The sequence below is a fragment of the Carettochelys insculpta genome, chromosome 9 (assembly GCF_033958435.1).
Source record: "Carettochelys insculpta isolate YL-2023 chromosome 9, ASM3395843v1, whole genome shotgun sequence".
NCBI classification, from domain to species: domain Eukaryota; kingdom Metazoa; phylum Chordata; order Testudines; family Carettochelyidae; genus Carettochelys; species Carettochelys insculpta.
In genome coordinates, this window is record NC_134145.1 from 2,193,096 (window position 1) to 2,220,576 (window position 27,481).

At 70.9% G+C, this 27,481-nt stretch overlaps 1 protein-coding gene across 3 annotated transcripts in view; it reads left to right on the forward strand.

Moving 5' to 3' along the window:
* Nucleotides 1–3,723: 3,723 nt before the first annotated feature.
* The window catches only part of IPO13 (importin 13), a 90,132-nt gene continuing 66,374 nt past the window's right edge, over nt 3,724–27,481 (forward strand). Inside the window, exon 1 of one of the 3 annotated variants that reach the window (XM_075002773.1) lies at nt 3,724–3,974. In XM_075002773.1, the coding sequence (XP_074858874.1) occupies nt 3,951–3,974 (24 nt within the window). In that variant the 5' untranslated portion in view covers nt 3,724–3,950. Of the gene's footprint in view, nt 3,975–25,821; nt 26,078–27,481 lie in introns of those variants that run through there. The other 2 variants (XM_075002771.1, XM_075002770.1) reach the window with 2 other exon arrangements.

Here is a 27,481-nt window from a genome sequence, read left to right on the forward strand (position 1 = left end):
GGCCATGGCTCGGCCTGGCGTGGGGCAGGGCGGAGCTGTCCTCGCAGCTGCCAGCAGGAGGTGGCGAGTGGGGCTGGTGACACGGGCAGGCTCAGAGCTGCACCTCCATGTCTGACGTAAGAGGCGGTGGGCCTCGTTCGAGACGTGGGGGCTGTGGTGGCCGTTCCAGCCGCCAGGTGCTTTGCTCCATCTCTGCGCAGCGCCCAGGGCTCTGACTGCCCAATGCAGGCGCTGGCAGGTCTGGGGGCCTTTGCCTGCTCCTGGCTTGGCTGCCTTCCCGCCGGCCTCGCTGGCGCTCAGGTGGTCTGGGCACCTGCCCAGTGCGGCCTGGGGGCCTGGTGGGGACAGGACCCAGCCACGTTGGACTGGCTTTGGGCCCTGCAGTGCCCTGGGCTGCTTCTGGGTGGGCGGGGGAGAGGCCGTGGGCCTGGGGCTGAGGCCCTGCCATTCAGGGAGGGGGAGGGGGGGCTGGGGCTGGGGCTGTGCAGGAGGCTGAGGGTGGGAGTGAGGGTGGGGGGGCGGGCTGGCCTGGTGCTGAGGCCGTGCCGTGGGGAGAGAGTGAGGGAGGGGGGCCTGCACTCCTGCAGCGCGTGGGCTGGGGCACCCAGCCTAGCCCAGCCCGCAGCCTCGGGCCACGTGGCCTCCTTCCCGCTGACGGGGCCCTGCATGCTCCAGCCCTAAGGGGCCATGTGGCAGGAGATTTGGTGTCACAGCAGGGGGGAGAGCTGCGCTGGAAATCAGGACACCACTCCAGGTGTCACTCCAGCATGGCCCCCACCCAGCCCAGCCCAGCCCAGCCCAGCCAGCAGCTCAGGTACACCCTGGTCCATGGCACCCCAGTGTCAGGCTGGGCTGGGCCCCAGGCAGGGTTGTGCAGGGGTCGGGCCCAAGGCAGCAGCCTGCTCGCCCTGCTGACCACACCAGGGCAGCTCCCTGAACAGCTGGGCAGTGCCAGAGGGACCCAGCCGAGCACCTGGCTCAGCAGAGGGGTGCAGCAGGGCGGGGGCCATGAGCCGGGCCTCCGGGTAGGCAGCAGCCCAGCTGGGTAGGGCACGGGCCTGGCCCCAGAGCAAGGTGCCCGTGAGCGCCGGTTCCCCAAGCACAGCGTCGGTGAGGTGTGGCCCCCGCTGGCTGAGCTGCTTATGGGAGCCAGGCTCTGTGTGTGTGTGTGTGTGTGTGTGTGTGTGTGTGTGTGTGTGTGTGTGTGTGTGCGCGCGTGTGTGCACACGCATGTACGCCTGGGGGGGTGTGCATGGGGGTGTGCACATGTGTGCATGGGTGTGGCTACATGCTTGTGGGGGGGGTGTGCATGTGTGTGGGGATGTGCATGCGCACGTGTGTATGTGAGTGGGTGCGCGCACATGCATCTGTGTGCATGCGTATATGTGCATGTGCCAGGGGGTGTGTGGGCATGGGTGCACGTGCACATGTGCATGCGTGTGTGTGTGTGTGTGTGTGTGTGTGTGTGTGTACATGCTTGTGGGGGTTGTGTGCATGTGTGTGGGGATGTGCATGTGTGCATGCATGCGTGTGTGTGTGTGTGTGTGTGTGTGTGCGCGCGCACCTGCATGTATGTATGTGAGTGGGTGTGCACACACGCATCTGCGTGCGTGCATATGTGTGCATGTGCACGTGCCTGGGGGGGGTGCATGTGCACACGTGTACATGCGTATGCGTGTGTATCTACATACTTGTGGGGGTTGTGTGCATGTGTGTGGGGATGTGAACGTGCGCATGCATGTGCATGCGCGCGTGTATGTATGTGAGTGGGTGCGCACACACACGCATCTGCGTGCGTGCATATGTGTGCACACGTACATGCCTGGGGCTGTGCATGGGTGCGTGTGCACATGTGTGTCTGTATGCTTGTGGGGGTTGTGTGCATGTGCTTGGGGATGTGCGCGTGTGCATGCATGCATGTGTGTGTGTGTGGGGGGTGCACGGGAGGGGTGTGCGCATGCACGGGGTGTGTGTGTGTGCAGGCAGGGTGTGTGCGTGTGTGGGGGGAGTGTGTGCACATGTGCATGGGGGTGTGCACTTGTGGGAGATTGTGTGCATGTGTGGGGTGCATATGTGCATGCAGGTGTGTGTGCATGTGCATGAGTGTGTGGGGGTGTGCACACGGGTGTGCATGTGTGTGCACGCATGTGAGTGTGCATGCGAGAGGGGGTGGGTGTGCGCGTGCCGAGGCACTGCCAGGCCTAAGGAAATTGGCCACGAAGGTGCTTGAGCGGGAAGTGACTTTACTTGGGCTCAGCCACGCGAGCGGATTACGCCAGTGGGCTACTGGGGCTCAGGAGTGCCGGGGGTGTGTCCTGTCTGGCGGGTGCAGGGAGTGCCGGGGCGGCGGGGGGGGGGGTTGTCCCAGCTGGTGGATGCAGGGAGTGTCGGGGGCGGGGGGTGGGATTTGTCCCTGCTGGTGGATGCAGGGAGTTCCCAGCGGGCGGGGGGGGGGGGTTGTCCCAGCTGGTGCGTGCAGGGCCTGCCCGGGGGGGGGGTGGGGGGGGTATCCCAGCTGGCAGGTGCAGAGCCTGCCCGGGGTGGGGGGGGCGTCCCATCTGGCGGGTGCAGGGAGTGCCTGGGGGGAGGTTGTCCCAGCTGGCAGGTGCAGGGCCTGCTGGGGGAACACCTGGGCATCAGGCCCCTGGGATTGGGCCTCTGAGGGGGTGTGTCTTTGGGAGCTGGTCCCTGGACATTGCTGTCCCACCCCACTGCTGGCTGGGGGGGTTCATATGCACCCACTGGGACCCAGCCTGAGAGCGGGCAAAGGGCCCCACAGGTCAGGCTGAGCCTGAGGGCCGAGACCTGTACTCCCCGAGTAGCCACCCACCCTGGCACCCAGGTTGTGTCCCCCAAATGGCCTGGGGTCCCAAGCTCACCCACCTAGGGGCTGCTAGGCCCCCTGGGCCCCATCGCAGCCCCCGCCCCAGGCTCTGGTACCCAGAAGCCGGCCCCCACCCAAAGGTCAGAGCAAGGCTGTGTCTGTCCCTGCGGGCGACGGGAGGGATGTCCCCATGTCTGATCCCCCGGGGGGGGGGGTCCCTGCACCTCGGCTGGTGGGGAACGGGGGTCTGTACGTCTGGTTCAGCTTGGGGGTAGGGTGGGGTGAATCCTTGCATCTGCTGGCGAGGAGCAGTGTCCATGCATCCTGGCTGGTGGGGGGGTCCATGTGTCCGTCGGGGCCCGCGAGGGGGCGGGAGTCCATGTGTCTGTCCCGGCTGGCAGTGGTGGGGGTGGGGGGGGGCCTCCTGTGTGTCTGTCCCGGCTGGGGGTCGGGGGGGCTCCTGTGTGTCTGTCCCAGATGGTGGTGGAGGGGAGTCCGTGTGTCTGTCCCGGCTGGGGGTCGGGGGGGCTCCTGTGTGTCTGTCCCAGATGGTGGTGGAGGGGAGTCCGTTTGTCTGTCCCGGCAGTGGGGGTGGGGGGGTCCGTGTGTCTGTCCTGGCCAGGCGGGGCGGCGGGTCCGTGTGTCTGTCTCGGCAGTGGGGGTGGGGAATCCGTGTGTCTGTCTCGGTAGTGGGGGTGGGGAGTCCGTGTGTCTGTCCTGGCCAGGCCGGCGGGGGGGGTGTCTGTGTGTCCGTCGGGGCCCGCGAGGGGGCGGGAGTCCGTGTGTCTGTCCCGGCAGTGAGGGGGACTCCCGGCCCGGGGTGCCCCGGCTCGGCCCCGCCCCGCCCGGATCAGGTGACGGGCCCGCTGGAATTTGACACCAGCCGCGGCCAGGCCGGGCCGGGCCGGAGGATGGAGCCGGCTCCTGCCTCCCAGAGGCCGCCCGTGAGCCCCGCCGGCAGCCGCAGGTCCCAGCCCGCCCGGCCGGCCCCGGAGCCGCTGCGCCCCGCTCCCTCCTGCGGCCGCGCCGCGCAGCGCCGAGCACCTGCCCGCGGGGCCATGCGGACCAGGGGCGCCCCGGGCCGGGCCATGGCCCCCGCGGCCGGGTGAGCGCCGGACCCCGCGGGATGCGCCCGCGCCGCCGCCAAGAGGTACCGGGGCCCCCGTCCGGGGAGGGGTGTCCGTCAGTCCCCGGCCGGGGGGGTCTCCGGAACCAGGGGGCAGTCCCTGGCGGCGGGGGGGCGTGTGTCTGTCCGGCTGCCGGGGGGGGTTGTCCGCGTGTCTGTCCGGCTGCCGGGGGGGGGGGTTGTCCGCGTGTCCGTCCGGCTGGCGGGGGGGGCGGTCCGTGTGTCTGTCCGGCTGGGGCGGGGTGGGGTGTCCGCGTGTCTGTCCGACTGGCTGGGGGGGCGGTCAGTGTGTCTGTCCGGCTGGCGGGGGGGTAGGTCCGCGTGTCTGTCCGGCTGCCGGGGGGGGGTTGTCCCCGTGTCTGTCCGGCTGGCGGGGGGGTAGGTCCGCGTGTCTGTCCGGCTGCCGGGGGGGGGGTTGTCCCCGTGTCTGTCCGGCTGGCGGGGGGGTAGGTCCGCGTGTCTGTCCGGCTGGCTGGGGGGGGCGGTCCGCGTGTCTGTCCGGCTGGCTGGGGGGTAGGTCCGTGTGTCTGTCCGGCTGGCGGGGGGGGGCGGTCAGTGTGTCTGTCCGGCTGGCTGGGGGGGGGCGGTCCGCGTGTCTGTCCGGCTGGCGGGGGGGACTGTCCCCGTGTCTGTCCGGCTGGCTGGGGGGGGCCGTCCGCGTGTCTGTCCGGCTGGCTGGGGGGGCCCGTCCGCGTGTCTGTCCGGCTGGCGGGGTCAGGAGGTATCGGTTTGTCTTTCTTGGGCCGGGCGGTCTGTGCCCCGCAGCCGGGGACCTTGGCCCTCTGGCGGCCGCAGGGGGCTCGAGGGGCCGTGGCGGGGCGTTTGCGGGAGGGGCGCTGCCCCGCTGTGGGGAGGGGCGGGGTAACTAGGGGGGTCTCTGCCCCTGCCCCTGCCCTGCTGTGGAGGAGGGGTGGGGGTAATTAGGAGGATTGCTGCCCTGCCGTGGGGGAGGGGGTGTTACTGGAGGACAAAGCTGGCCTGCCTGGGACGTGTGGGGCAGGTGTGTCCCCTGGGTGCCCCCAAGTCCTAGCTTGCGGCTTGAGGGGCAGGAGGAAGGGGAAGCTAGGGGTCCATGTGGGGCAGAGCTGCCCTGACACACACCTGCCCTGCCAGCACCGGCTGGCCCATAGGCTGTGCTTGCCTGCTGGCCGGGCAGCACCTGGGGCTGGGGGAGTCCCGCTGGGCAGCTGGGGCCCACAGCGTGAGCCCAGGCAGGAGGCTGGGTCCCAGCCCGGGGAGCGCGTCACGCTCTCATTCACAAGCATTGGGTGGGAACGTGAGCATCAGTCCTGCCGGAACCTCCCCCCTGCAGCAGGCGCCGGAGGCCGGGCTCGAGCCCCAGCCCGCACCCCTTTCTGCAGCGTGCCGCCTGCTGAGGCCTGGCGCGAGTCAGGCCGGGGCAGCCCAGGGCACGAGAGCCACAACTCCCAGCAGCCTGGGGCTCGGGGGGAGCCTGGAAGAGCCCCGCAGCCTGGCGGGATGGCCCTAGCACAGCTCCAGCAGTGTCTCCCCCAGCCCCACAGGCTGCCAGGAGAACAGATGCCCACCCAGCTGGCAGCGTGGGGCACTAGGGTGGGCGACTGCTCAGGCCAGGCGTTGCACTGGGGCTGAGGGGCAGCAGCCGGGGGCAGCAGACAAGCCCCATGCGAGTGCAGGCCAGGGCTCGGCAGCAGCTGCCCTGTGCCCAGCAGGTAGCAGGTACCTGCTCCTGCAGGGTCCCTGTCCCACAGCGCCAGCTCTGGCTCCTTTTTGGGCAGCCTCAGCCTTGCTCAGGCCCCCAAGGTGGCACTCGCTTTCCAGGCCCTGCAGGGCAGCTTCCCTGTGCCCTGCTGGCCCTCTGGCCACCCCTGCCTCTCCACAGCGGCTGTCCCAGGGAGTCCCTGCTCGGCCCATTCGCTGCCCAGCTGCTGCAGCCTCCCCTGCGCCATCCTCCAGCCTGGGGTGCTCTGCCACTGCCAAAACCCCTCCAGAGACGCCTGCTTCCCTCCGCCTCTGGGCCTGGCCCTGGCCTCCCCCCGCCACCTCGGCCGCAGCCTGCCTTCCCCTGGCCACGGCCTCCCCCAGCCCCCCGGCTGCAGCCAGCCTTCCCCTGGCCACGGCCTCCCCCAGCCCCCTGGCCGCAGCCTGCCTTCCCCTGGCCACGGCCTCCCCCAGCCCCCTGGCCGCAGCCTGCCTTCCCCTGGCCACGGCCTCCCCCAGCCCCCCGGCTGCAGCCAGCCTTCCCCTGGCCCCGGCCTCCCTCCGCTGCCTCAGCCTCAGCCAGCCTTCCCCTGGCCACGGCCTCCCCCAGCCCCCTGGCCGCAGCCTGCCTTCCCCTGGCCACGGCCTCCCCCAGCCCCCCGGCCGCAGCCAGCCTTCCCCTGGCCACGGCCTCCCCCAGCCCCCTGGCCGCAGCCAGCCTTCCCCTGGCCACGGCCTCCCCCAGCCCCCTGGCCGCAGCCTGCCTTCCCCTGGCCACGGCCTCCCCCAGCCCCCCGGCTGCAGCCAGCCTTCCCCTGGCCACGGCCTCCCCCAGCCCCCTGGCTGCAGCCAGCCTTCCCCTGGCCCCGGCCTCCCCCAGCCCCCCGGCTGCAGCCAGCCTTCCCCTGGCCACGGCCTCCCCCAGCCCCCCGGCTGCAGCCAGCCTTCCCCTGGCCCCGGCCTCCCTCCGCTGCCTCAGCCTCAGCCAGCCTTCCCCTGGCCACGGCCTCCCCCAGCCCCCCGGCCGCAGCCTGCCTTCCCCTGGCCCCGGCCTCCCTCCGCTGCCTCAGCCTCAGCCTGCCTTCCCCTGGCCCCGGCCTCCCCCAGCCCCCTGGCCGCAGCCTGCCTTCCCCTGGCCACGGCCTCCCCCAGCCCCCTGGCCGCAGCCTGCCTTCCCCTGGTCACGGCCTCCCCCAGCCCCCCGGCCGCAGCCAGCCTTCCCCTGGCCCCGGCCTCCCCCAGCCCCCCGGCTGCAGCCAGCCTTCCCCTGGCCCCGGCCTCCCCCAGCCCCCCGGCCGCAGCCTGCCTTCCCCTGGCCACGGCCTCCCCCAGCCCCCCGGCCGCAGCCTGCCTTCCCCTGGCCACGGCCTCCACCAGCCCCCCGGCCGCAGCCAGCCTTCCCCTGGCCCCGGCCTCCCCCAGCCCCCCGGCCGCAGCCAGCCTTCCCCTGGCCACGGCCTCCCCCAGCCCCCCGGCCGCAGCCTGCCTTCCCCTGGCCACGGCCTCCCCCAGCCCCCCGGCCGCAGCCTGCCTTCCCCTGGCCACGGCCTCCCCCAGCCCCCCGGCCGCAGCCTGCCTTCCCCTGGCCACGGCCTCCCCCAGCCCCCCGGCCGCAGCCTGCCTTCCCCTGGCCACGGCCTCCCCCAGCCCCCCCGGCCGCAGCCAGCCTTCCCCTGGCCCCGGCCTCCCCCAGCCCCCCGGCCGCAGCCTGCCTTCCCCTGGCCCCGGCCTCCCCCAACCCCCCGGCCGCAGCCTGCCTTCCCCTGGCCCCGGCCTCCCCCAGCCCCCCGGCCGCAGCCTGCCTTCCCCTGGCCCCGGCCTCCCCCAACCCCCCGGCCGCAGCCTGCCTTCCCCTGGCCCCGGCCTCCCCCAACCCCCCGGCCGCAGCCTGCTGGCCCTCTCTTGGTACCCAGGCATCTCTGGTTCTGTTGTGGCTCCCTCCCCAGGGACGGGGAAGGCTGCCTGCCTAGCCCTTACGTGGCTGCCCTGCTGTGCGCTTGGTCCCAGAGCCTGGCAGAGGTGGGCACACCTGGCCTGCAGGGAGCCAGCACTCTGGGCTGCCTGCACGCTCCTTCCCCCAGGGCTCCAAGCTCGGCCCCACTGGGCCTGGCCAGGCAGGTGCTGTCGTGTCCTGGGCCTTGAGCCTGAGCCCGGCCCCCATTCAGGGTGGGTGGGACGGGACGGGACGGGATGGGACACCCCTCTGGTGCTGTGCTCGGTGCTGGGCTGCCAGCGCCCACCTGTCCACCCACCTGTCTCGTGGCACTGGGGGTGGGGGAAGCCCTGGGGGCTGGTGTCTGTCGAGCATGTGGGGGGGTCTCTGGCTGCACCTCTGCCTCTCCCTTGGCCCTAGTGCAGGAGGGCTGGTGTGCAGGGACAGGGCGCAGGGCTGCTGCAGGCTGGGTCTGTGCTGCCACCCTCCGGGGCAGAGGGGCAGTGCAGCTCAGACAGCCCTGGCACATGGGAGGAGGCCCCAGTGGGACCCTGTGCGGGGGCTCCCAGCCCCCCAGCCCATGGCTGCAGCTGGGCAGAGACCCTGCCAGTGTCTTAGCAGCCGGGACACACAGCCGGCGGGGACAGCCCCAGCCCAGCATCGCCGAGCGCCCGGAGGGGCCCAGCCAGAGGGGATGGCCCTGGCCCAGCACCGCCGAGCGCCCGGAGGGGCCCAGCCAGAGGGGACGGCCTCGGCCCAGCACCGCCGAGCGCCCGGAGGGGCCCAGCCAGAGGGGGACGGCCCCGGCCCAGCATCGCCGAGCGCCCGGAGGGGCCCAGCCAGAGGGGACGGCCCCGGCCCAGCATCGCCGAGCGCCCGGAGGGGCCCAGCCAGAGGGGATGGCCCTGGCCCAGCACCGCCGAGCGCCCGGAGGGGCCCAGCCAGAGGGGACGGCCCTGGCCCAGCATTGCCGAGCGCCCGGAGGGGCCCAGCCAGAGGGGATGGCCCTGGCCCAGCACCGCCGAGCGCCCGGAGGGGCCCAGCCAGAGGGGACGGCCCCGGCCCAGCACCGCCGAGCGCCCGGAGGGGCCCAGCCAGAGGGGACGGCCCCGGCCCAGCACCGCCGAGCGCCCGGAGGGGCCCAGCCAGAGGGGACGGCCCCGGCCCAGCACCGCCGAGCGCCCGGAGGGGCCCAGCCAGAGGGGACGGCCCCGGCCCAGCACCGCCGAGCGCCCGGAGGGGCCCAGCCAGAGGGGACGGCCCCGGCCCAGCACCGCCGAGCGCCCGGAGGGGCCCAGCCAGAGGGGACGGCCCCGGCCCAGCACCGCCGAGCGCCCGGAGGGGCCCAGCCAGAGGGGACGGCCCCGGCCCAGCATCGCCGAGCGCCCGGAGGGGCCCAGCCAGAGGGGACGGCCCCGGCCCAGCACCGCCGAGCGCCCGGAGGGGCCCAGCCAGAGGGGATGGCCCCGGCCCAGCACCGCCGAGCGCCCGGAGGGGCCCAGCCAGAGGGGATGGCCCCGGCCCAGCATCGCCGAGCGCCCGGAGGGGCCCAGCCAGAGGGGATGGCCCTGGCCCAGCACCGCCGAGCGCCCGGAGGGGCCCAGCCAGAGGGGATGGCCCCGGCCCAGCACCGCCGAGCGCCCGGAGGGGCCCAGCCAGAGGGGACGGCCCTGGCCCAGCACCGCCGAGCGCCCGGAGGGGCCCAGCCAGAGGGGATGGCCCTGGCCCAGCACCGCCGAGCGCCCGGAGGGGCCCAGCCAGAGGGGATGGCCCTGGCCCAGCACCGCCGAGCGCCCGGAGGGGCCCAGCCAGAGGGGATGGCCCCTGGCCCAGCACCGCCGAGCGCCCGGAGGGGCCCAGCCAGAGGGGATGGCCCTGCGCACTCACTGCCCAGAGCAGGTGTGGCCCAGGACTGGGTACACACGTGGGGGCTGGGGCCAAACGCCATGCACAGCGCTCCTGGCAGCACCACTCTGCCTTCCTGCAGTGTGGGCTGGGCTCCCTGCCCACGGCCAGGCCACTCTGCACAGGACAGGCAGCGAGGCCATTGCTCCTGGGAGCTGCCTTGAGCCTGGTGCCCAGGGCACTTGTGCCGTGGCCTGGCTGGCTTCCTGCTGCCCACGGGCCTGGCTGGCCACTGAGTGCAGGCAGAGCAGGTGGGCCAGCGCCTTCTCCCTTCCCCCTTCCCCATCTGGGCAGAAGCCAGGCCGGGCTGCAGGTGCTTGGCCCAGGGTTAGGAGCTGTGTCCCTCTACCCAGCCCCTGCACCCGGCTCGTAGGGCGGGAGCCAGCTTACGGTCGCCCGTCTCCTGCCGAGCTCAGTGCTCACCCGCCTCCTTGCCTGCCCTGGCTGAGTCCTGCTGGGAAGCGGGTGAGAATCAGTTTGCGAGTGAGTGCTATTCCTGGGGGAGAGGCACGGCGCCCACCTCTGCCAGGCTCTGGGACCAAGCATGAGCCAGTGTGGCCCCCTGGGGCTGCTGGCAATGGCCAGTTAATAGGGTCCTGCCCCACTGCTGGCAGCCGGGGCTCCGGGGGTGGATGGCAGTGTCTGTGGCAGGGCTGCGGCTGCTCTGCTCCTGGGAATGGGGAGTGCGGGAGACAAGCATCTCGGCAGACACAGCGTGAGCCGGGGGAGCTCAGGGCCAGGTCCGGCGCCTGGGCAGGAGGGTCCCAGGCCCTAGACCAGGGCAGGACTGGTGTGGGGGCTGCTCTGCACACCTGGGGCAGGTGTGGTGCTGCTCCGTGGCAGGCCGTCGCAGGGCCAAGAAGTGTGTGTGTGTCCCTGACCTGGGAAGGGCTGGAAGCTCAGGGCTGGGGCAGAGGCCAGGCACAATGGGCCAGGTTGGTGGTTTGGGGGGGCTGGGGCAGAGGCCAGGTGTGGTGGCAGGGCTGGGGGACCAGCAGGGGCACTGGGCTGGGGCAGAGGCCAGGTGTGACGGGCAGGGCTGGGGCTTTTGAGGGGCTGGGGCAGAGGCCAGGTGTGACGGGCAGGGCTGGGGCTTTTGAGGGGCTGGGGCAGAGGCCAGGCGCGACAGGCAGGGCTGGAGGTTCGGAGGGGTGTATAGGGTGTGATGGGCAGGTGTAATAGGACGGGGTCTCTGGGCTCAGCCAGAAAAATCAATCCAGGGTTTTGTTGCTTAAAACCAGTCCACTCACAGTTCCAGGCTGGGATCTGCTTCTCACTAAGGCAAATCCAACCAGCCACAAACGTACCTCTGCCAGTCCTGCTGGCCAGCCAGAAGCCACACAAGCAAACCCGCAGACTTCCCAGCTGCTGCCAGCCCAGCCCAGCCCAGCCCCCCCAGCTTTGGTGAGAGGTTCTGAAACCTGTTTCACCAAACACTGCACAGATTGTCCCGGGCCCCAAAGGGCCCAGCCCCAGGCCCCTGTCAATAGATATTGGCTCTTACCCAAAACAACCCAGTGGGCCAATCCTTCCGGCCTAAATAGCTGAGGGTTTGTTACTGAAGAAGAAAGAACAGGTAGCGAGAACTCCTGTTAAAGCAACGCTTTACATGCATCGACTGCAGCCACGGATGCAGCCAGCTGTGGCGTTTGCTGCGTCCTGAAAGGCTGAGAGTCCATTTCAGGTCACAGTTTCAGCTGCTGCAGAACTGTAGGTCCGGCCCGCTGGGGTCAACACGCTGGGACGTGAACCCTTGCAGACGGGCACAGGAGCCAGCAGACAAAAGGCCAAGATGGGCACTGCTAGGTCCACCTCATGGTCCCTTCTTGTCCAGGGCAAAAGCCTTTTCTTCCTCCCATAGGCCTTGAGGGGCTGCCCCACCTGGCGCAGGTGAGCGGCTGCGGCAGAATGCCCTCGGGGACAGGTTTGGCCAGCACATGGTAGGTGGGCCGGATGTCGGGCAGCTGGTTTCAGTGCCTTTGCTCAGCCCAGGCCACCTGACCAGTGGGCTGCAGCCCACTGTGGAGTCCTGAGCCTCTGGGATGTGGGGTCGGTGCCTGAGCCTTTGTGCAGAGTCCATTCATCCTGCTGGGGCTGAGGCCACCCCCATGTGACGCTGAGCACTCAGGTGTTGCTAACACCAGGACAGAGCTAACAGCTAGAACTGCACCCCGGCACTCGGCACAGCCGTGTGAGCGGCACACGCAGGTTCAGGGCATCCTCAGCTTCCCTTCGACACCCCCCGACCCCACACACTCTCGCTCTGGGGCCTATAGATACGCTGGGCACATGGAACAGCTTCTGTCCCCAAGGCAAAAGCCCAGTCGTGTGACAACAGGGCCAGGAGGCACTGAGCTGGGGCAGAGGCCGGGGGGTGGGCAGGGCTGGGGGTTCTTGCGGGGAGCACACTGGGCTGGGGGGGCAGGCTGCTCCCCTCACCTGGCGATGGTGTGAAGGTGGGGGCAGTGGGAGTCATGAACATGCTCTGAGCACAGACAAGGCCTCACAGCGCTCAGTGGGTCCCACCTCCCCCAGCCTGTCCCTGGGGCACTAGGCATAGGGGTGTGCGGGGCGGGGGTCAGTGCTGGGGCACAGGAGCTGGGCACAGGGCTGGGGCGTAGGGGTGTGCAGAGGGAGTCAGTGCTGGGACACAGCAGCTGGGCACAGGGCTGGGGTGTAGGAGAGCTGGGATGTGCGGGGGGGTCGGTGCTGGGGCACAGCAGCTGGGCACAGGGCTGGGGCGTAGGGGTGTCAGGGTATGCAGGGGGGTCAGTGCTGGGACACAGCAGCTGGGCACAGGGCTGGGGTGTAGGAGAGCTGGGATGTGCGGGGGGGTCAGTGCTGGGGCTCAGCAGCTGGGCACAGGGCTGGGGCGTAGGGGTGTCAGGGTGTGCAGGGGGGTCAGTGCTGGGGCACAGCAGCTGGGCACAGGGCTGGGGTGTAGGGGGTGTCGGGGTGTGCAGGGGGGTCGGTGCTGGGGCACAGCAGCTGGGCACAGGGCTGGGGCGTAGGGGTGTCAGGGTGTGCAGGGGGGTCAGTGCTGGGGCACAGCAGCTGGGCACAGGGCTGGGGCGTAGGGGTGTCGGGGTGTGCAGGGGGGTCGGTGCTGGGGCACAGCAGCTGGGCACAGGGCTGGGGTGTAGGGGGTGTCGGGGTGTGCAGGGGGGTCAGTGCTGGGACTCAGCAGCTGGGCACAGGGCTGGGGCGTAGGGGTGTCGGGGTGTGCAGGGGGGTCGGTGCTGGGACTCAGCAGCTGGGCACAGGGCTGGGGTGTAGGGGGTGTCAGGGTGTGCAGGGGGGTCGGTGCTGGGGCACAGCAGCTGGGCACAGGGCTGGGGTGTAGGGGGTGCTGGGATGTGCGGGGGGGTCGGTGCTGGGACTCAGCAGCTGGGCACAGGGCTGGGGTGTAGGGGGTGTCGGGGTGTGCAGGGGGGTCGGTGCTGGGGCTCAGCAGCTGGGCACAGGGCTGGGGTGTAGGAGTGCTGGGGTGTGCAGGGGGGTCAGTGCTGGGGCTCAGCAGCTGGGCACAGGGCTGGGGTGTAGGGGTGTCGGGGTGTGCAGGGGGGTCGGTGCTGGGGCTCAGCAGCTGGGCACAGGGCTGGGGTGTAGGGGGTGTCGGGGTGTGCAGGGGGGTCGGTGCTGGGGCACAGCAGCTGGGCACAGGGCTGGGGTGTAGGAGTGCTGGGGTGTGCAGGGGGGTCAGTGCTGGGGCTCAGCAGCTGGGCACAGGGCTGGGGTGTAGGGGTGTCGGGGTGTGCAGGGGGGTTGGTGCTGGGGCTCAGCAGCTGGGCACAGGGCTGGGGTGTAGGGGGTGTCGGGGTGTGCAGGGGGGTCGGTGCTGGGTCACAGCAGCTGGGCACAGGGCTGGGGTGTAGGGGGGTGTCGGGGTGTGCAGGGGGGTCAGTGCTGGGACTCAGCAGCTGGGCACAGGGCTGGGGTGTAGGGGGTGTCGGGGTGTGCAGGGGGGTCGGTGCTGGGTCACAGCAGCTGGGCACAGGGCTGGGGTGTAGGGGTTGTCGGGGTGTGCAGGGGGGTCAGTGCTGGGGCACAGCAGCTGGGCACAGGGCTGGGGTGTAGGGGGTGTCGGGGTGTGCAGGGGGGTCGGTGCTGGGGCTCAGCAGCTGGGCACAGGGCTGGGGTGTAGGGGTGTCAGGGTGTGCAGGGGGGTCAGTGCTGGGGCACAGCAGCTGGGCACAGGGCTGGGACATAGGGGTTGTCGGGGTGTGCGGAGGGGGTCAGTGCTGGGGCACAGCAGCTGGGCACAGGGCGGGGGCGTAGGGGTGTCAGGGTGTGCAGGGGGGTTGGTGCTGGGGCACAGCAGCTGGGCACAGGGCTGGGGCGTAGGGGGTGTCGGGGTGTGCAGGGGGGTCGGTGCTGGGGCTCAGCAGCTGGGCACAGGGCTGGGGCGTAGGGGTGTCGGGGTGTGCAGGGGGGTCGGTGCTGGGACTCAGCAGCTGGGCACAGGGCTGGGGTGTAGGGGGTGTCGGGGTGTGCAGGGGGGTCGGTGGTGGGTCACAGCAGCTGGGCACAGGGCTGGGGCGTAGGGGGTGTCGGGGTGTGCAGGGGGGTCGGTGCTGGGGCTCAGCAGCTGGGCACAGGGCTGGGGCGTAGGGGTGTCAGGGTGTGCAGGGGGGTCGGTGCTGGGGCTCAGCAGCTGGGCACAGGGCTGGGGTGTAGGGGGTGTCGGGGTGTGCAGGGGGGTCGGTGCTGGGACTCAGCAGCTGGGCACAGGGCTGGGGTGTAGGGGGTGTTGGGGTGTGCAGGGGGGTCGGTGCTGGGGCACAGCAGCTGGGTACAGGGCTGGGGTGTAGGGGGTGTCGGGGTGTGCAGGGGGGTCGGTGCTGGGACTCAGCAGCTGGGCACAGGGCTGGGGTGTAGGGGGTGTCGGGGTGTGCAGGGGGGTCGGTGCTGGGGCACAGCAGCTGGGCACAGGGCTGGGGTGTAGGGGGTGTCGGGGTGTGCAGGGGGGTCGGTGCTGGGGCTCAGCAGCTGGGCACAGGGCTGGGGTGTAGGGGGTGTCGGGGTGTGCAGGGGGGTCGGTGCTGGGACTCAGCAGCTGGGCACAGGGCTGGGGTGTAGGGGGTGTTGGGGTGTGCAGGGGGGTCGGTGCTGGGGCTCAGCAGCTGGGCACAGGGCTGGGGTGTCGGGGTGTGCAGGGGGGTCGGTGCTGGGGCTCAGCAGCTGGGCACAGGGCTGGGGTGTAGGGGGTGTCGGGGTGTGCAGGGGGGTCGGTGCTGGGACTCAGCAGCTGGGCACAGGGCTGGGGTGTTGGGGTGTGCAGGGGGGTCGGTGCTGGGGCACAGCAGCTGGGCACAGGGCTGGGGCGTAGGGGGTGTTGGGGTGTGCAGGGGGGTCGGTGCTGGGGCACAGCAGCTGGGCACAGGGCTGGGGTGTAGGGGTGTTGGGGTGTGTAAGGGGGGTCAGTGCTGGGGCACAGCAGCTGGGCACAGGGCTGGGGTGTAGGGGGTGTCGGGGTGTGCAGGGGGGTCGGTGCTGGGTCACATCAGCTGGGCACAGGGCTGGGGTGTAGGGGGTGTCGGGGTGTGCAGGGGGGTCGGTGGTGGGTCACAGCAGCTGGGCACAGGGCTGGGGCGTAGGGGGTGTCGGGGTGTGCAGGGGGGTCGGTGCTGGGGCACAGCAGCTGGGCACAGGGCTGGGGTGTAGGGGGTGTTGGGGTGTGTAAGGGGGGTCAGTGCTGGGGCACAGCAGCTGGGTACAGGGCAGGGGCGTAGGGGTGTCAGGGTGTGCAGGGGGGTCGGTGCTGGGACTCAGCAGCTGGGCACAGGGCTGGGGTGTAGGGGGTGTCGGGGTGTGCAGGGGGGTCGGTGCTGGGGCACAGCAGCTGGGCACAGGGCTGGGGTGTAGGGGGTGTCGGGGTGTGCAGGGGGGTCGGTGCTGGGGCACAGCAGCTGGGCACAGGGCTGGGGTGTAGGGGGTGTCGGGGTGTGCAGGGGGGTCGGTGCTGGGGCACAGCAGCTGGGCACAGGGCTGGGGCGTAGGGGTGTCGGGGTGTGCAGGGGGGTCGGTGCTGGGGCACAGCAGCTGGGCACAGGGCAGGGGCGTAGGGGTGTCGGGGTGTGCAGGGGGGTCAGTGCTGGGGCACAGCAGCTGGGCACAGGGCTGGGGTGTAGGGGTGTTGGGGTGTGCAGGGGGGTCGGTGCTGGGTCACAGCAGCTGGGCACAGGGCTGGGGTGTAGGGGGTGTCAGGGTGTGCAGGGGGGTCGGTGCTGGGGCTCAGCAGCTGGGCACAGGGCTGGGGTGTAGGGGGTGTCGGGGTGTGCAGGGGGGTCGGTGCTGGGACTCAGCAGCTGGGCACAGGGCTGGGGTGTAGGGGTGTCGGGGTGTGCAGGGGGGTCGGTGCTGGGGCACAGCAGCTGGGCACAGGGCTGGGGTGTAGGGGTGTCGGGGTGTGCAGGGGGGTCGGTGCTGGGGCACAGCAGCTGGGCACAGGGCTGGGGTGTAGGGGGTGTCGGGGTGTGCAGGGGGGTCAGTGCTGGGGCACAGCAGCTGGGCACAGGGCTGGGGTGTAGGGGGTGTCGGGGTGTGCAGGGGGGTCAGTGCTGGGGCACAGCAGCTGGGCACAGGGCTGGGGCGTAGGGGGTGTTGGGGTGTGCAGGGGGGTCGGTGCTGGGGCACAGCAGCTGGGCACAGGGCTGGGGTGTAGGGGTGTTGGGGTGTGTAAGGGGGGTCAGTGCTCGGGCACAGCAGCTGGGCACAGGGCTGGGGCTTGGGGGTGTCGGGGTGTGCAGGGGGGTCGGTGCTGGGTCACAGCAGCTGGGCACAGGGCTGGGGTGTAGGGGGTGTCAGGGTGTGCAGGGGGGTCGGTGCTGGGGCTCAGCAGCTGGGCACAGGGCTGGGGTGTAGGGGTGTCAGGGTGTGCAGGGGGGTCAGTGCTGGGGCACAGCAGCTGGGCACAGGGCTGGGACATAGGGGTTGTCGGGGTGTGCGGAGGGGGTCAGTGCTGGGGCACAGCAGCTGGGCACAGGGCTGGGGTGTAGGGGGTGTCAGGGTGTGCAGGGGGGTCAGTGCTGGGGCACAGCAGCTGGGCACAGGGCTGGGGTGTAGGGGTGTTGGGGTGTGTAAGGGGGGTCAGTGCTGGGGCACAGCAGCTGGGCACAGGGCTGGGACATAGGGGGTGTCGGGGTGTGCGGAGGGGGTCGGTGCTGGGGCACAGCAGCTGGGCACAGGGCAGGGGCGTAGGGGTGTCGGGGTGTGCAGGGGGGTCGGTGCTGGGGCACAGCAGCTGGGCACAGGGCTGGGGTGTAGGGGTGTTGGGGTGTGTAAGGGGGGTCAGTGCTCGGGCACAGCAGCTGGGCACAGGGCTGGGGCGTGGGGGTGTCGGGGTGTGCAGGGGGGTCGGTGCTGGGTCACAGCAGCTGGGCACAGGGCTGGGGTGTAGGGGGTGTCAGGGTGTGCAGGGGGGTCGGTGCTGGGGCTCAGCAGCTGGGCACAGGGCTGGGGTGTAGGGGTGTCAGGGTGTGCAGGGGGGTCAGTGCTGGGGCACAGCAGCTGGGCACAGGGCTGGGACATAGGGGTTGTCGGGGTGTGCGGAGGGGGTCAGTGCTGGGGCACAGCAGCTGGGCACAGGGCTGGGGTGTAGGGGGTGTCAGGGTGTGCAGGGGGGTCAGTGCTGGGGCACAGCAGCTGGGCACAGGGCTGGGGTGTAGGGGTGTTGGGGTGTGTAAGGGGGGTCAGTGCTGGGGCACAGCAGCTGGGCACAGGGCTGGGACATAGGGGGTGTCGGGGTGTGCGGAGGGGGTCGGTGCTGGGGCACAGCAGCTGGGCACAGGGCAGGGGCGTAGGGGTGTCGGGGTGTGCAGGGGGGTCGGTGCTGGGGCTCAGCAGCTGGGCACAGGGCTGGGGTGTAGGGGGTGTCGGGGTGTGCAGGGGGGTCGGTGCTGGGTCACAGCAGCTGGGCACAGGGCTGGGGTGTAGGGGGTGTCGGGGTGTGCAGGGGGGTCAGTGCTGGGGCACAGCAGCTGGGCACAGGGCTGGGGTGTAGGGGGTGTTGGGGTGTGCAGGGGGGTCAGTGCTGGGGCACAGCAGCTGGGCACAGGGCTGGGGTGTAGGGGGTGTCGGGGTGTGCAGGGGGGTCAGTGCTGGGGCACAGCAGCTGGGCACAGGGCTGGGACATAGGGGTTGTCGGGGTGTGCGGAGGGGGTCGGTGCTGGGGCACAGCAGCTGGGCACAGGGCTGGGGCGTAGGGGTGTCAGGGTGTGCAGGGGGGTCGGTGCTGGGGCTCAGCAGCTGGGCACAGGGCTGGGGTGTAGGGGGTGTCGGGGTGTGCAGGGGGGTTGGTGCTGGGGCACAGCAGCTGGGCACAGGGCTGGGGTGTAGGAGTGCTGGGATGTGCGGGGGGGTCGGTGGTGGGTCACAGCAGCTGGGCACAGGGCTGGGGTGTAGGAGTGCTGGGATGTGCGGGGGGGTCGGTGCTGGGGCTCAGCAGCTGGGCACAGGGCTGGGGTGTAGGGGTGTCGGGGTGTGTAAGGGGGGTCAGTGCTGGGGCACAGCAGCTGGGCACAGGGCTGGGGTGTAGGGGGTGTCAGGGTGTGCAGGGGGGTCAGTGCTGGGGCACAGCAGCTGGGCACAGGGCTGGGACATAGGGGTTGTCGGGGTGTGCGGAGGGGGTCAGTGCTGGGGCACAGCAGCTGGGCACAGGGCTGGGGTGTAGGAGTGCGGGGGGGTCGGTGCTGGGGCACAGCAGCTGGGCACAGGGCTGGGGCGTAGGGGTGTCAGGGTGTGCAGGGGGGTCGGTGCTGGGACTCAGCAGCTGGGCACAGGGCTGGGGTGTAGGAGTGCGGGGGGGTCGGTGCTGGGGCTCAGCAGCTGGGCACAGGGCTGGGGTGTAGGGGGTGTCGGGGTGTGCAGGGGGGTCAGTGCTGGGACTCAGCAGCTGGGCACAGGGCTGGGGCGTAGGGGTGTCGGGGTGTGCAGGGGGGTTAGTGCTGGGACTCAGCAGCTGGGCACAGGGCTGGGGCGTAGGGGGTGTCGGGGTGTGCAGGGGGGTCGGTGCTGGGGCTCAGCAGCTGGGCACAGGGCTGGGGTGTAGGGGTGTTGGGGTGTGTAAGGGGGGTCAGTGCTGGGGCACAGCAGCTGGGCACAGGGCTGGGGTGTAGGGGGTGTCGGGGTGTGCAGGGGGGTCGGTGCTGGGGCACAGCAGCTGGGCACAGGGCTGGGGTGTAGGGGTGTTGGGGTGTGTAAGGGGGGTCAGTGCTGGGGCACAGCAGCTGGGCACAGGGCTGGGGTGTAGGGGTGTTGGGGTGTGTAAGGGGGGTCAGTGCTGGGACACAGCAGCTGGGCACAGGGCTGGGGTGTAGGGGGTGTCGGGGTGTGCAGGGGGGTCGGTGCTGGGGCACAGCAGCTGGGCACAGGGCTGGGGTGTAGGGGGTGTCGGGGTGTGCAGGGGGGTCGGTGCTGGGGCTCAGCAGCTGGGCACAGGGCTGGGGTGTAGGGGGTGTCGGGGTGTGCAGGGGGGTCGGTGCTGGGGCACAGCAGCTGGGCACAGGGCTGGGGTGTAGGGGGTGTCGGGGTGTGCAGGGGGGTCGGTGCTGGGGCACAGCAGCTGGGCACAGGGCTGGGGCGTAGGGGTGTCGGGGTGTGCAGGGGGGTCGGTGCTGGGACTCAGCAGCTGGGCACAGGGCTGGGGTGTAGGGGGTGTCGGGGTGTGCAGGGGGGTCGGTGCTGGGGCACAGCAGCTGGGCACAGGGCTGGGGCGTAGGGGTGTCAGGGTGTGCGGGGGGGTCGGTGCTGGGGCTCAGCAGCTGGGCACAGGGCTGGGGCGTAGGGGTTGTCGGGGTGTGCAGGGGGGTCGGTGCTGGGGCACAGCAGCTGGGCACAGGGCTGGGACATAGGGGTTGTCGGGGTGTGCAGGGGGGTCGGTGCTGGGGCACAGCAGCTGGGCACAGGGCTGGGGTGTAGGGGTGTTGGGGTGTGTAAGGGGGGTCAGTGCTGGGACTCAGCAGCTGGGCACAGGGCTGGGGTGTAGGGGGTTTCGGGGTGTGCAGGGGGGTCAGTGCTGGGACTCAGCAGCTGGGCACAGGGCTGGGGTGTAGGGGGTGTCGGGGTGTGCAGGGGGGTCGGTGGTGGGTCACAGCAGCTGGGCACAGGGCTGGGGCGTAGGGGTGTCAGGGTGTGCAGGGGGGTCGGTGCTGGGGCACAGCAGCTGGGCACAGGGCTGGGGCGTAGGGGTGTCAGGGTGTGCAGGGGGGTCGGTGCTGGGACTCAGCAGCTGGGCACAGGGCTGGGGTGTAGGGGGTGTCGGGGTGTGCAGGGGGGTCAGTGCTGGGACTCAGCAGCTGGGCACAGGGCTGGGGTGTAGGAGTGCTGGGATGTGCGGGGGGGTCGGTGCTGGGGCTCAGCAGCTGGGCACAGGGCTGGGGTGTAGGGGGTGTCGGGGTGTGCAGGGGGGTCGGTGCTGGGGCACAGCAGCTGGGCACAGGGCTGGGGTGTAGGAGTGCTGGGGTGTGCAGGGGGGTCAGTGCTGGGGCACAGCAGCTGGGCACAGGGCTGGGGTGTAGGGGGTGTCGGGGTGTGCAGGGGGGTCAGTGCTGGGACTCAGCAGCTGGGCACAGGGCTGGGGTGTAGGGGGTGTCGGGGTGTGCAGGGGGGTCGGTGCTGGGGCACAGCAGCTGGGCACAGGGCTGGGGTGTAGGGGTGTTGGGATGTGCAGGGGGGTCAGTGCTGGGACTCAGCAGCTGGGCACAGGGCTGGGGTGTAGGGGTGTCAGGGTGTGCAGGGGGGTCGGTACTGGGGCACAGCAGCTGGGCACAGGGCAGGGGCGTAGGGGTGTCGGGGTGTGCAGGGGGGTCAGTGCTGGGACTCAGCAGCTGGGCACAGGGCTGGGGCGTAGGGGTGTCAGGGTGTGCAGGGGGGTCGGTACTGGGGCACAGCAGCTGGGCACAGGGCAGGGGCGTAGGGGTGTCGGGGTGTGCAGGGGGGTCAGTGCTGGGACTCAGCAGCTGGGCACAGGGCTGGGGCATAGGAGGTGTTGGGGTGTGCGGGGGGAGGTCAGTCTTGGGTAGGACATAGCCATGGGGTCCCTTTTGCGGGGTGGGGGCTGTGTTGCTAATGGACAGAGGGACGTGTGCTGTCCCATGTAGCCCCGCTTTGCCTAGGCTGCCCAGGGTTGCTGCCAGCCTGGAGTGTGGGGAGGCACTGTGTGCCGGGGCAGGGGCAGGTGGTGCGGCTGGGGGTTTCTCCCCCAAACCCCAGTCCCAGGGCCAGTCACACTCAGCCTGGCCCTGGCCCTGGCCCTTTCTGATTGCAGCTGGGATGGAGCAGACAGCAGGGGGTGCAGCCGTCCGCCCCACAAGGGCTCTGCGCCAGAGGCCCAGGGTGAGTGCAGCCCTAGGGAAGCCCCACACCGAGGGCTGCAGCTGTGGCTAGTTCGGCTTTTGCCTAGGGGTCCTGCCCCCTCCCCTGGCCTGAGCCCCAGCTGCACGGCTGCCCTGCTGAGCCCACGTTGTGTTCCAGGAGGGGGCGCTGCCGGGTGCCCTTGCCATGCTGTCGCTGCTGAGCAGCCTGGCCCTGGGGACGCCGTGGACCTGGCACCGCAACGCCACCCTGGGGGCTGCACCCACAGCGGGAGGCCTGGGCACCGCCAGCCCCACAGCACAGCACAGCATGGGACTGCCACTGGGCAGCACCTGGAGCCACCGCTCTGGTAGGTGTGGGATGGGGGGGGTGCGTGGGGCAGGGGCAGGGCTGGGCACTGCAGGCTGCCCGGGGGTGAGCACTGCCTAGACGGACCAGTCCCCACACGCTCCCTGGCATGTCTCCTGTGCCGGGAGCAGGGCTTTCTGTGGGCCCCAGCTTGCCTGGCACTACCAGGGCCGGGGCTGCAGGGCAGAGGGACCCTCGGTGCCCCAAAGGGGTCCCTGACCCCCAGGAGGGCTGGCCAGAGGGCAGGGCAGCAGGGTGCTGCCTTGGGAGGCTCTGAGCCTGCTGCTTGCTAGGCCCCGGGCTGATGCTGGGACTGAGGCCCAGCAGCTGGCACCAGCTGGCATTTGAATGTTCCCCCGGCAGCCCACGCTGTGCTCCCCTGACGCTCGGCAGCGCCTCTGGGCAGGCCAGCGCTGGGGGCTCCTCTGGCTGACTGCCCTCTGTTCCCAGGGGACAACAGGACGGCAGCAGGCGCCGGGGAGCTGGCCCAGGACCTGCTGCTGCGGGCCGAGCGCTCGCCCCTGGGCCAGAGCAAGGGCAAGAAGCCAGGCAGGCGCAGGGATGGCCCCAGCTGCAGCATCCGCAGGCTGATGGTGAAGGTGCAGGACCTGGGGCTGGGCTTCGAGTCAGACGAGATTGTGCCCTTCAAGTACTGCAGTGGGTCCTGCCGCCACAGCCGCAGCAACTACGACCTGACGCTGGACGCCCTGGTGCGGCACAAAGCCATCAGGCAGAACCAGGTGGCCATGTACCCTTGCTGCCGGCCCACCCGCTACGAGGACGTCTCCTTCATGACTGTGCAGAACACCTGGCGCACAGTGGAGAACATCTCTGCGGCCGAGTGCAAGTGCGTCGGCTGACAGGGCTGCAGGCTCGCTGCCCACCTGAGCCCATGGCAGACCCTGGGCCCCACGGTGCAGGTGGGGCTGCGTGCAGGCAGCTCAGAGGGGAGACAAGCGCTCGTCCTGCACCACTGCTCGGACAGGAGTACCTCTGCGGAGGCCATGTGGCAGCGGGACCCCTCATGTGGGGCTGGGGGCAGCAGGACCGCCCTTTCCCTTCCCCGGCGCTGCCCGTGGGAGGCCGGTGTTTGCAAGCGCTGGGGAAGTGCCTGCCCGCTGGGCATGCTCACTGTGCTGCCCTGCTCGCTGCAGTGCCAAGCAGCTGGCCACGCCCTGACCCCAGGGCCAGCTTGGTCAGCCTAGCACAGGGTCCAGCTGTCCCCAGAACGCCAGCTGCAGGACTGGCACCTGTCTGCTCCAGCTCAGGCAGCCTAGCACAGGGTCCAGCTGTCCCCAGAACGCCAGCTGCAGGACTGGCACCTGTCTGCTCCAGCTCAGGCAGCCTAGCACAGGGTCCAGCTGTCCCCAGAACGCCAGCTGCAGGACTGGCACCTGTCTGCTCCAGCTCAGGCAGCCTAGCACAGGGTCCAGCTGTCCCCAGAACGCCAGCTGCAGGACTGGCACCTGTCTGCTCCAGCTCAGGCAGCTGGGAACCCAAGGGCTCCTGTGGCACAGTCAGACCTGCGCTAACCAGGCAGCCCCTGCTGCTGCCTGGCCCCGGGCAGACAGGTTCCCTGCAAGGCTGAGAGCTGGCCCAGACTCTGGCTGGCTCTGGCCCAGCCACAGAGCCATGGGCAGCAGCTGGCGCCCACCACCTCTGAGCCCCTTGCTAGAGCTGGCCTGGTGAAAGACCAGCCCCTCATTGCACGTGGGCACACCCCCTTCCTCGCGGCTTGTGGCCTGGCCTGTTCCCTGGGATTCAAACCTGGGGCAGTTCCCCCAGCCCCTCTGGAAGGGTTGTTCATGCTGGGCAAGCAAAGGGGCATGGCCCTTGCAGACTTACCTTCCCAGGGAAGCTGGAGCTGAGCTGAGCAGCAGCTGCAGGGGCAGTGGGCGCAGGGTGGGGCTGAGGGCTGCTGGGAGAGCAGCGGGTGCCAGCCAGCCCAGCTGAGGGCCAAGACCAGCAGCCAGGCACGTGCACCTGTTGCTGTCAGGCTGGGCAGCCTGTGCCTTTGCCTGCTGGTGCCCATGCAGGGAGCTGGGCCGGCAGGCGCTCCAGGCAGGGTGGGCACCAACTATTTATTACTCTAAGTTATTTATTTATTGGTCTTGAGCGGCGGCTCCTGTTTCTGACACTGGGCTGGAGGGGCACACGGCTGGTTTGCCGTGCTGGGGCGGCCTGTGGCCAGCAGCCCCTTCCCCTCGCCCTGAGGCGCCCTCGCCCCTTTCGTATTATTCTGCCCTGTTGCGTTTGCAAAGGTGGGAGAAACTCTATTTTTGTACAGTTGGATTGTTCTGTGACAATAAAGTTGCAGGCCACATGGCTGGGCTGGGGCTGTGCCTGGGGGGAAGGGGGAGGGGGGCTGGCATCCTGCCCCATGCTTCTCCCAGGTGCCGATGCTCCCCCAGTCCAACTGGAGCTGGCCTCTGACCTGCGTGTGCCCAGGGCCATCCATAGGCCTGGGCAGCGGCATGGGGCACTCCTGGGCCCACAAGTTGGCTCCGGCGCACCCAGCACACCGGGTCTGCTAAGGCAGGGCGGCCGGTGCACAGCTGCTGGGGCGGCATGGCACGTTCTGCACAAGCGAGCGGCTCGGGGGCACGCCGCGTGGCACCGTGACTCCCCAGAGCTGCGTGGTTCCCTTTGCTGCCTCCCCCCTCCCCCCCGCAGGCGGCCCTGCATGTGCCAGCAGCCAGTGGGGGTATGCTGGGGGCACCCCTGTAATATGCTGCATGGGGTCCCCATGTCCTAAGGGCAGCCCCACATGGGCCCCTGGCCTCTTTCCCACCCACCCCTCCTGGAGTGCTGCCCTGGCCCTCTTCCTCTGGGATACCCCATTCCCTCTGCACACCCCAGCATGGGGACTCCTGCCCCGCCTCTCCCACTGTGCTGGGCCCTGGGCAGAGCAGGGCAGCCCCCTCCCCACCCTAACCCACTGGAGCAAGGGAGCCATCCCAAGCCTGGGCCTGGTGTTTGATGGGGGAACAAAGGGGTGTCGCTGCCCGACATGGGAATGGATCTGGCTGGGGACCTGTCCATGGCCGCCTCCGCCCCAGTCCTGGCTGGCCAGGCAGTATCCCTCCCAGGCCCCGCACCTCCACCTCAGGGGCACTGAAAACAGGCTGCTACACGGTGGGTGGACAGGCTGGGCCCTGCCAAGAGCCAATGTGCTGCCCACACAGGGGGTGCCACCGGGCGGGAAAGAGACCAAGTCATCGATAGCGTTCTCTGTCCCCTGACAGCCGGATCCCCCCGCCTGAGCCCCCAACAGCCAGCCGCTCCCCCACCCAGCATACCCCCAGCCCTGAATTGTGGGATGACCTCGCCCCACACAGCCCCACGCACCCCTGTCCCCGGACAGCCAGGATCCCCCTGCTGGCCACCTGAACCCCCAACTCCCAGCTGCTCCCCCACCCAGCACACCCCCAACCCTGAATACTGGGATAACCTTGCCCCACACAGCCCAGTCCAGCCCCACACAGCCCTGTCCCTGGACAGCCAAGAACTCGGCAGCAACCCTGACCAGAGCAGCAGCTGGAGTCACACCCCTGCTCCTGGGCTTGAGCCCCCCAGTGACCAGCCACTCTCCTGCCCCCCAGTACCCCCAGCTCCCCCCGTACCTCCTCATCCACGTACGCCCCCACCCCACACTTCCCATCCCATGTAACTCCTGGCCCCCGCACCTCCCACCCCACGTACCCCTCAGCCTCCCCGCACCTCCCTCCCCACATACCCGCAGCTCCCCAGCACCTCCCACCCCATGTACCCCCAGCCCCCCGCCCCACATACCCCCAGCTCCTCCCGCCCCACTTACCCCTCAGCCCCCCGCACCTCCTGCCCCATGTACTCCCAGCTCCCCAGCACCTCCCGCCCCACGTACTCCCAGATCCCCAGCACCTCCCGCCCCACGTACCTCTCAGCCCCCTGCACCTCCTGCCCCATATACCCCTCAGCCCCTCCCACTCCACTTACCCCTCAGCCCCCCGCACCTCCCGCCCCATGTACCCCCAGTTCCTCCCGCCCCACTTACCCCTCAGCCCCTGCCCCACGTCCCCCCAGCTCCCCAGCACCTCCCACCCCAGCTCCCCCCAGCCCTCCGCACCCCCAGCTCCCCAGCACCTCCTGCCCCACGTACTCCTCAGTCCCCCTGCACCTCCCGCCCCACGTACTCCCAGCTCCCCAGCACCTCCCGCACCCCCAGCTCCCCAGCACCCCCCGCCCCACGTACCCCTCAGCCCCCTACACCTCCCGCCCCACCTACGCCCAGCTCCCCCCGCACCTATCGCTCCGCCCCACGTACCCCTCAGCCCCCCCGCACCCCCCGCCCTACGCACACTGACCCCACCCCCCCGCGCTGAGATGAAGAAGGCGGAGCCCCGCCCCACGCCGCTGGAGCGTCCGAACTACAATTCCCATGATGCAGTGCGCATCAGGTCCTCGTTGTGGCTGGCCTTGTCGCGCCTGACGGAAAAGGTGCCACTCGGCGCCGGGCGGAGCGAGCTAGAAGCGAAGCCGGGCCGGGCCTGCGGCAGCCAGCGCACCGTCCCGCACCGCCCCGGGCGGGCCAGGCCGGGCCGGGCCGGGCTGTCAGGCAGCGCGCAGGACACACCCTTCCCGGCGAGGCCCCCGCCCGGCGCCCGGCCCCGCTGTCAGGCAGCCTGAGGAGCCCTGGGGCGCGCGAGGAGGCCTCGGACCCCCCCGCCGGCCCGTCCCACCCCCCTGCGGCCGCTCCCTCCGGACCGCCCCGCCCCGCCCCGCCCCGCCCCGGACCGGACCGGACAGGCCGACCCCCGCCGGACGGACGGACCCCGCCATGCCGCTGCCGCCGCCCCCCGCGCCGGGCCGGTACCGCTGAGGCGCCAGCAGCGCCCCCCCCGCAGCGATGGAGCGCAGGGAGCCGGCGGCGCCCCCCGGCCTGGACTTCACTGTGGAGAACGTGGAGCAGGTGAGCGGGGCCCCCCGCCCCCCGTGTCCCCATCACCGTCACCCCCCCGCCCCCGTGTCACCGTCACCCCCCCGCCCCCGTCATCCCCTCGACCCCCGTCACCCCCCGCCCCCGTGTCACCGTCACCCCCCGAGTCTCCATCACCACTCGTCACCGTCATCCCCTCATCCCCGCTCAACCCCCGTGTCCCCATCACCGTCACCCCCCCGCGTCCGAATCACCGTCACCCCCATGTCACCCCCCGCGTCCCCATCACCCCTCACGTCACCCCCCCGCCCCCCGTGTCACCGTCACCCCCCCGCGTCCCCGTCACCGTCATCCCGCCGCGTCCCCATCACCGTCAGCCCCCGTCACCCCCCCGTGTCATCCCCCCGCCGCCCGCGTCCCCATCACCGTCACCCCCCCGCCCCCGTGTCATCCCCCCACCCCCCGCATCACCGTCACCCCGTCACCCCCTGCGCCCCCATCACCATCACCCCCCGTGTCACCGTCACCCCCCGTGTCCCCATCACCATCACCCCCGTGTCACCGTCACCCCCTGCGTCCCCATCACCCCTGCCCCCCTGTGTCACCGTCGCCCCCTGCGTCCCCGTCACCCCCCGCGTCCCCCGTCACCCCCCTCCCCCTGTGTCACCGTCACCCCCTGCGTCCCCATCACCGTCATCCCCCGCCCCCTGTGTCACCGTCACCCCCGCATCCCCATCACCGTCATCCCTCCACTTCACCCCCCCGCGTCCCCATCACCACCCGTCACCCCCTGCGTCCCCATCACTGTCAGCCCCTGGGTCACCCCCCGCGTTCCCATCACCACCCGTCACCATCATCCCCCCGCCCCCTGTGTCACCCCCAGCGTCCCCATCACCGTCACCCCCCGTCACCTCCCATGTCACCCCCCCGCATCCCCATCACCCACCGTCACCGTCACCCCCCGCGTCCCCATCACCACCCGTCACTGTCATCCCCCCGCCCCCCCGCATCCCTATCACCCCCGTCACCTCCCGCGTCACCCGCCCCTCATCCCCATCACCCACCGTCACCCCCCCGCATCCCCATCATCCACCGTCACCCCCCATGTCCCCATCCCCCTGCGTCCCCATCACCGTCATCCGCCCGCGTCACCCCCCCCTGCGTCCCCATCACCCCCCTGTCACCATCATCCCCTTGTCCCCTGGTCACCCCCCCGCGTCCCCATCACCCCGCGTCACCGTCACCCCCTGCGTCACTGTCACCGCCCGTCACCGTCACCCCCCCCGTGTCCCCCATCACCGCCCGTCAGTACCATCCCCGCATCCCCCGTCACCCCCCGCGTCCCCATCACCCCCCATCACCGTCGTCCCCCTGTCCCACTCTGCGTCCCCATCACCCCCCATCATCCCCCGTGTTACCCCCCCGTCCCCACATCAC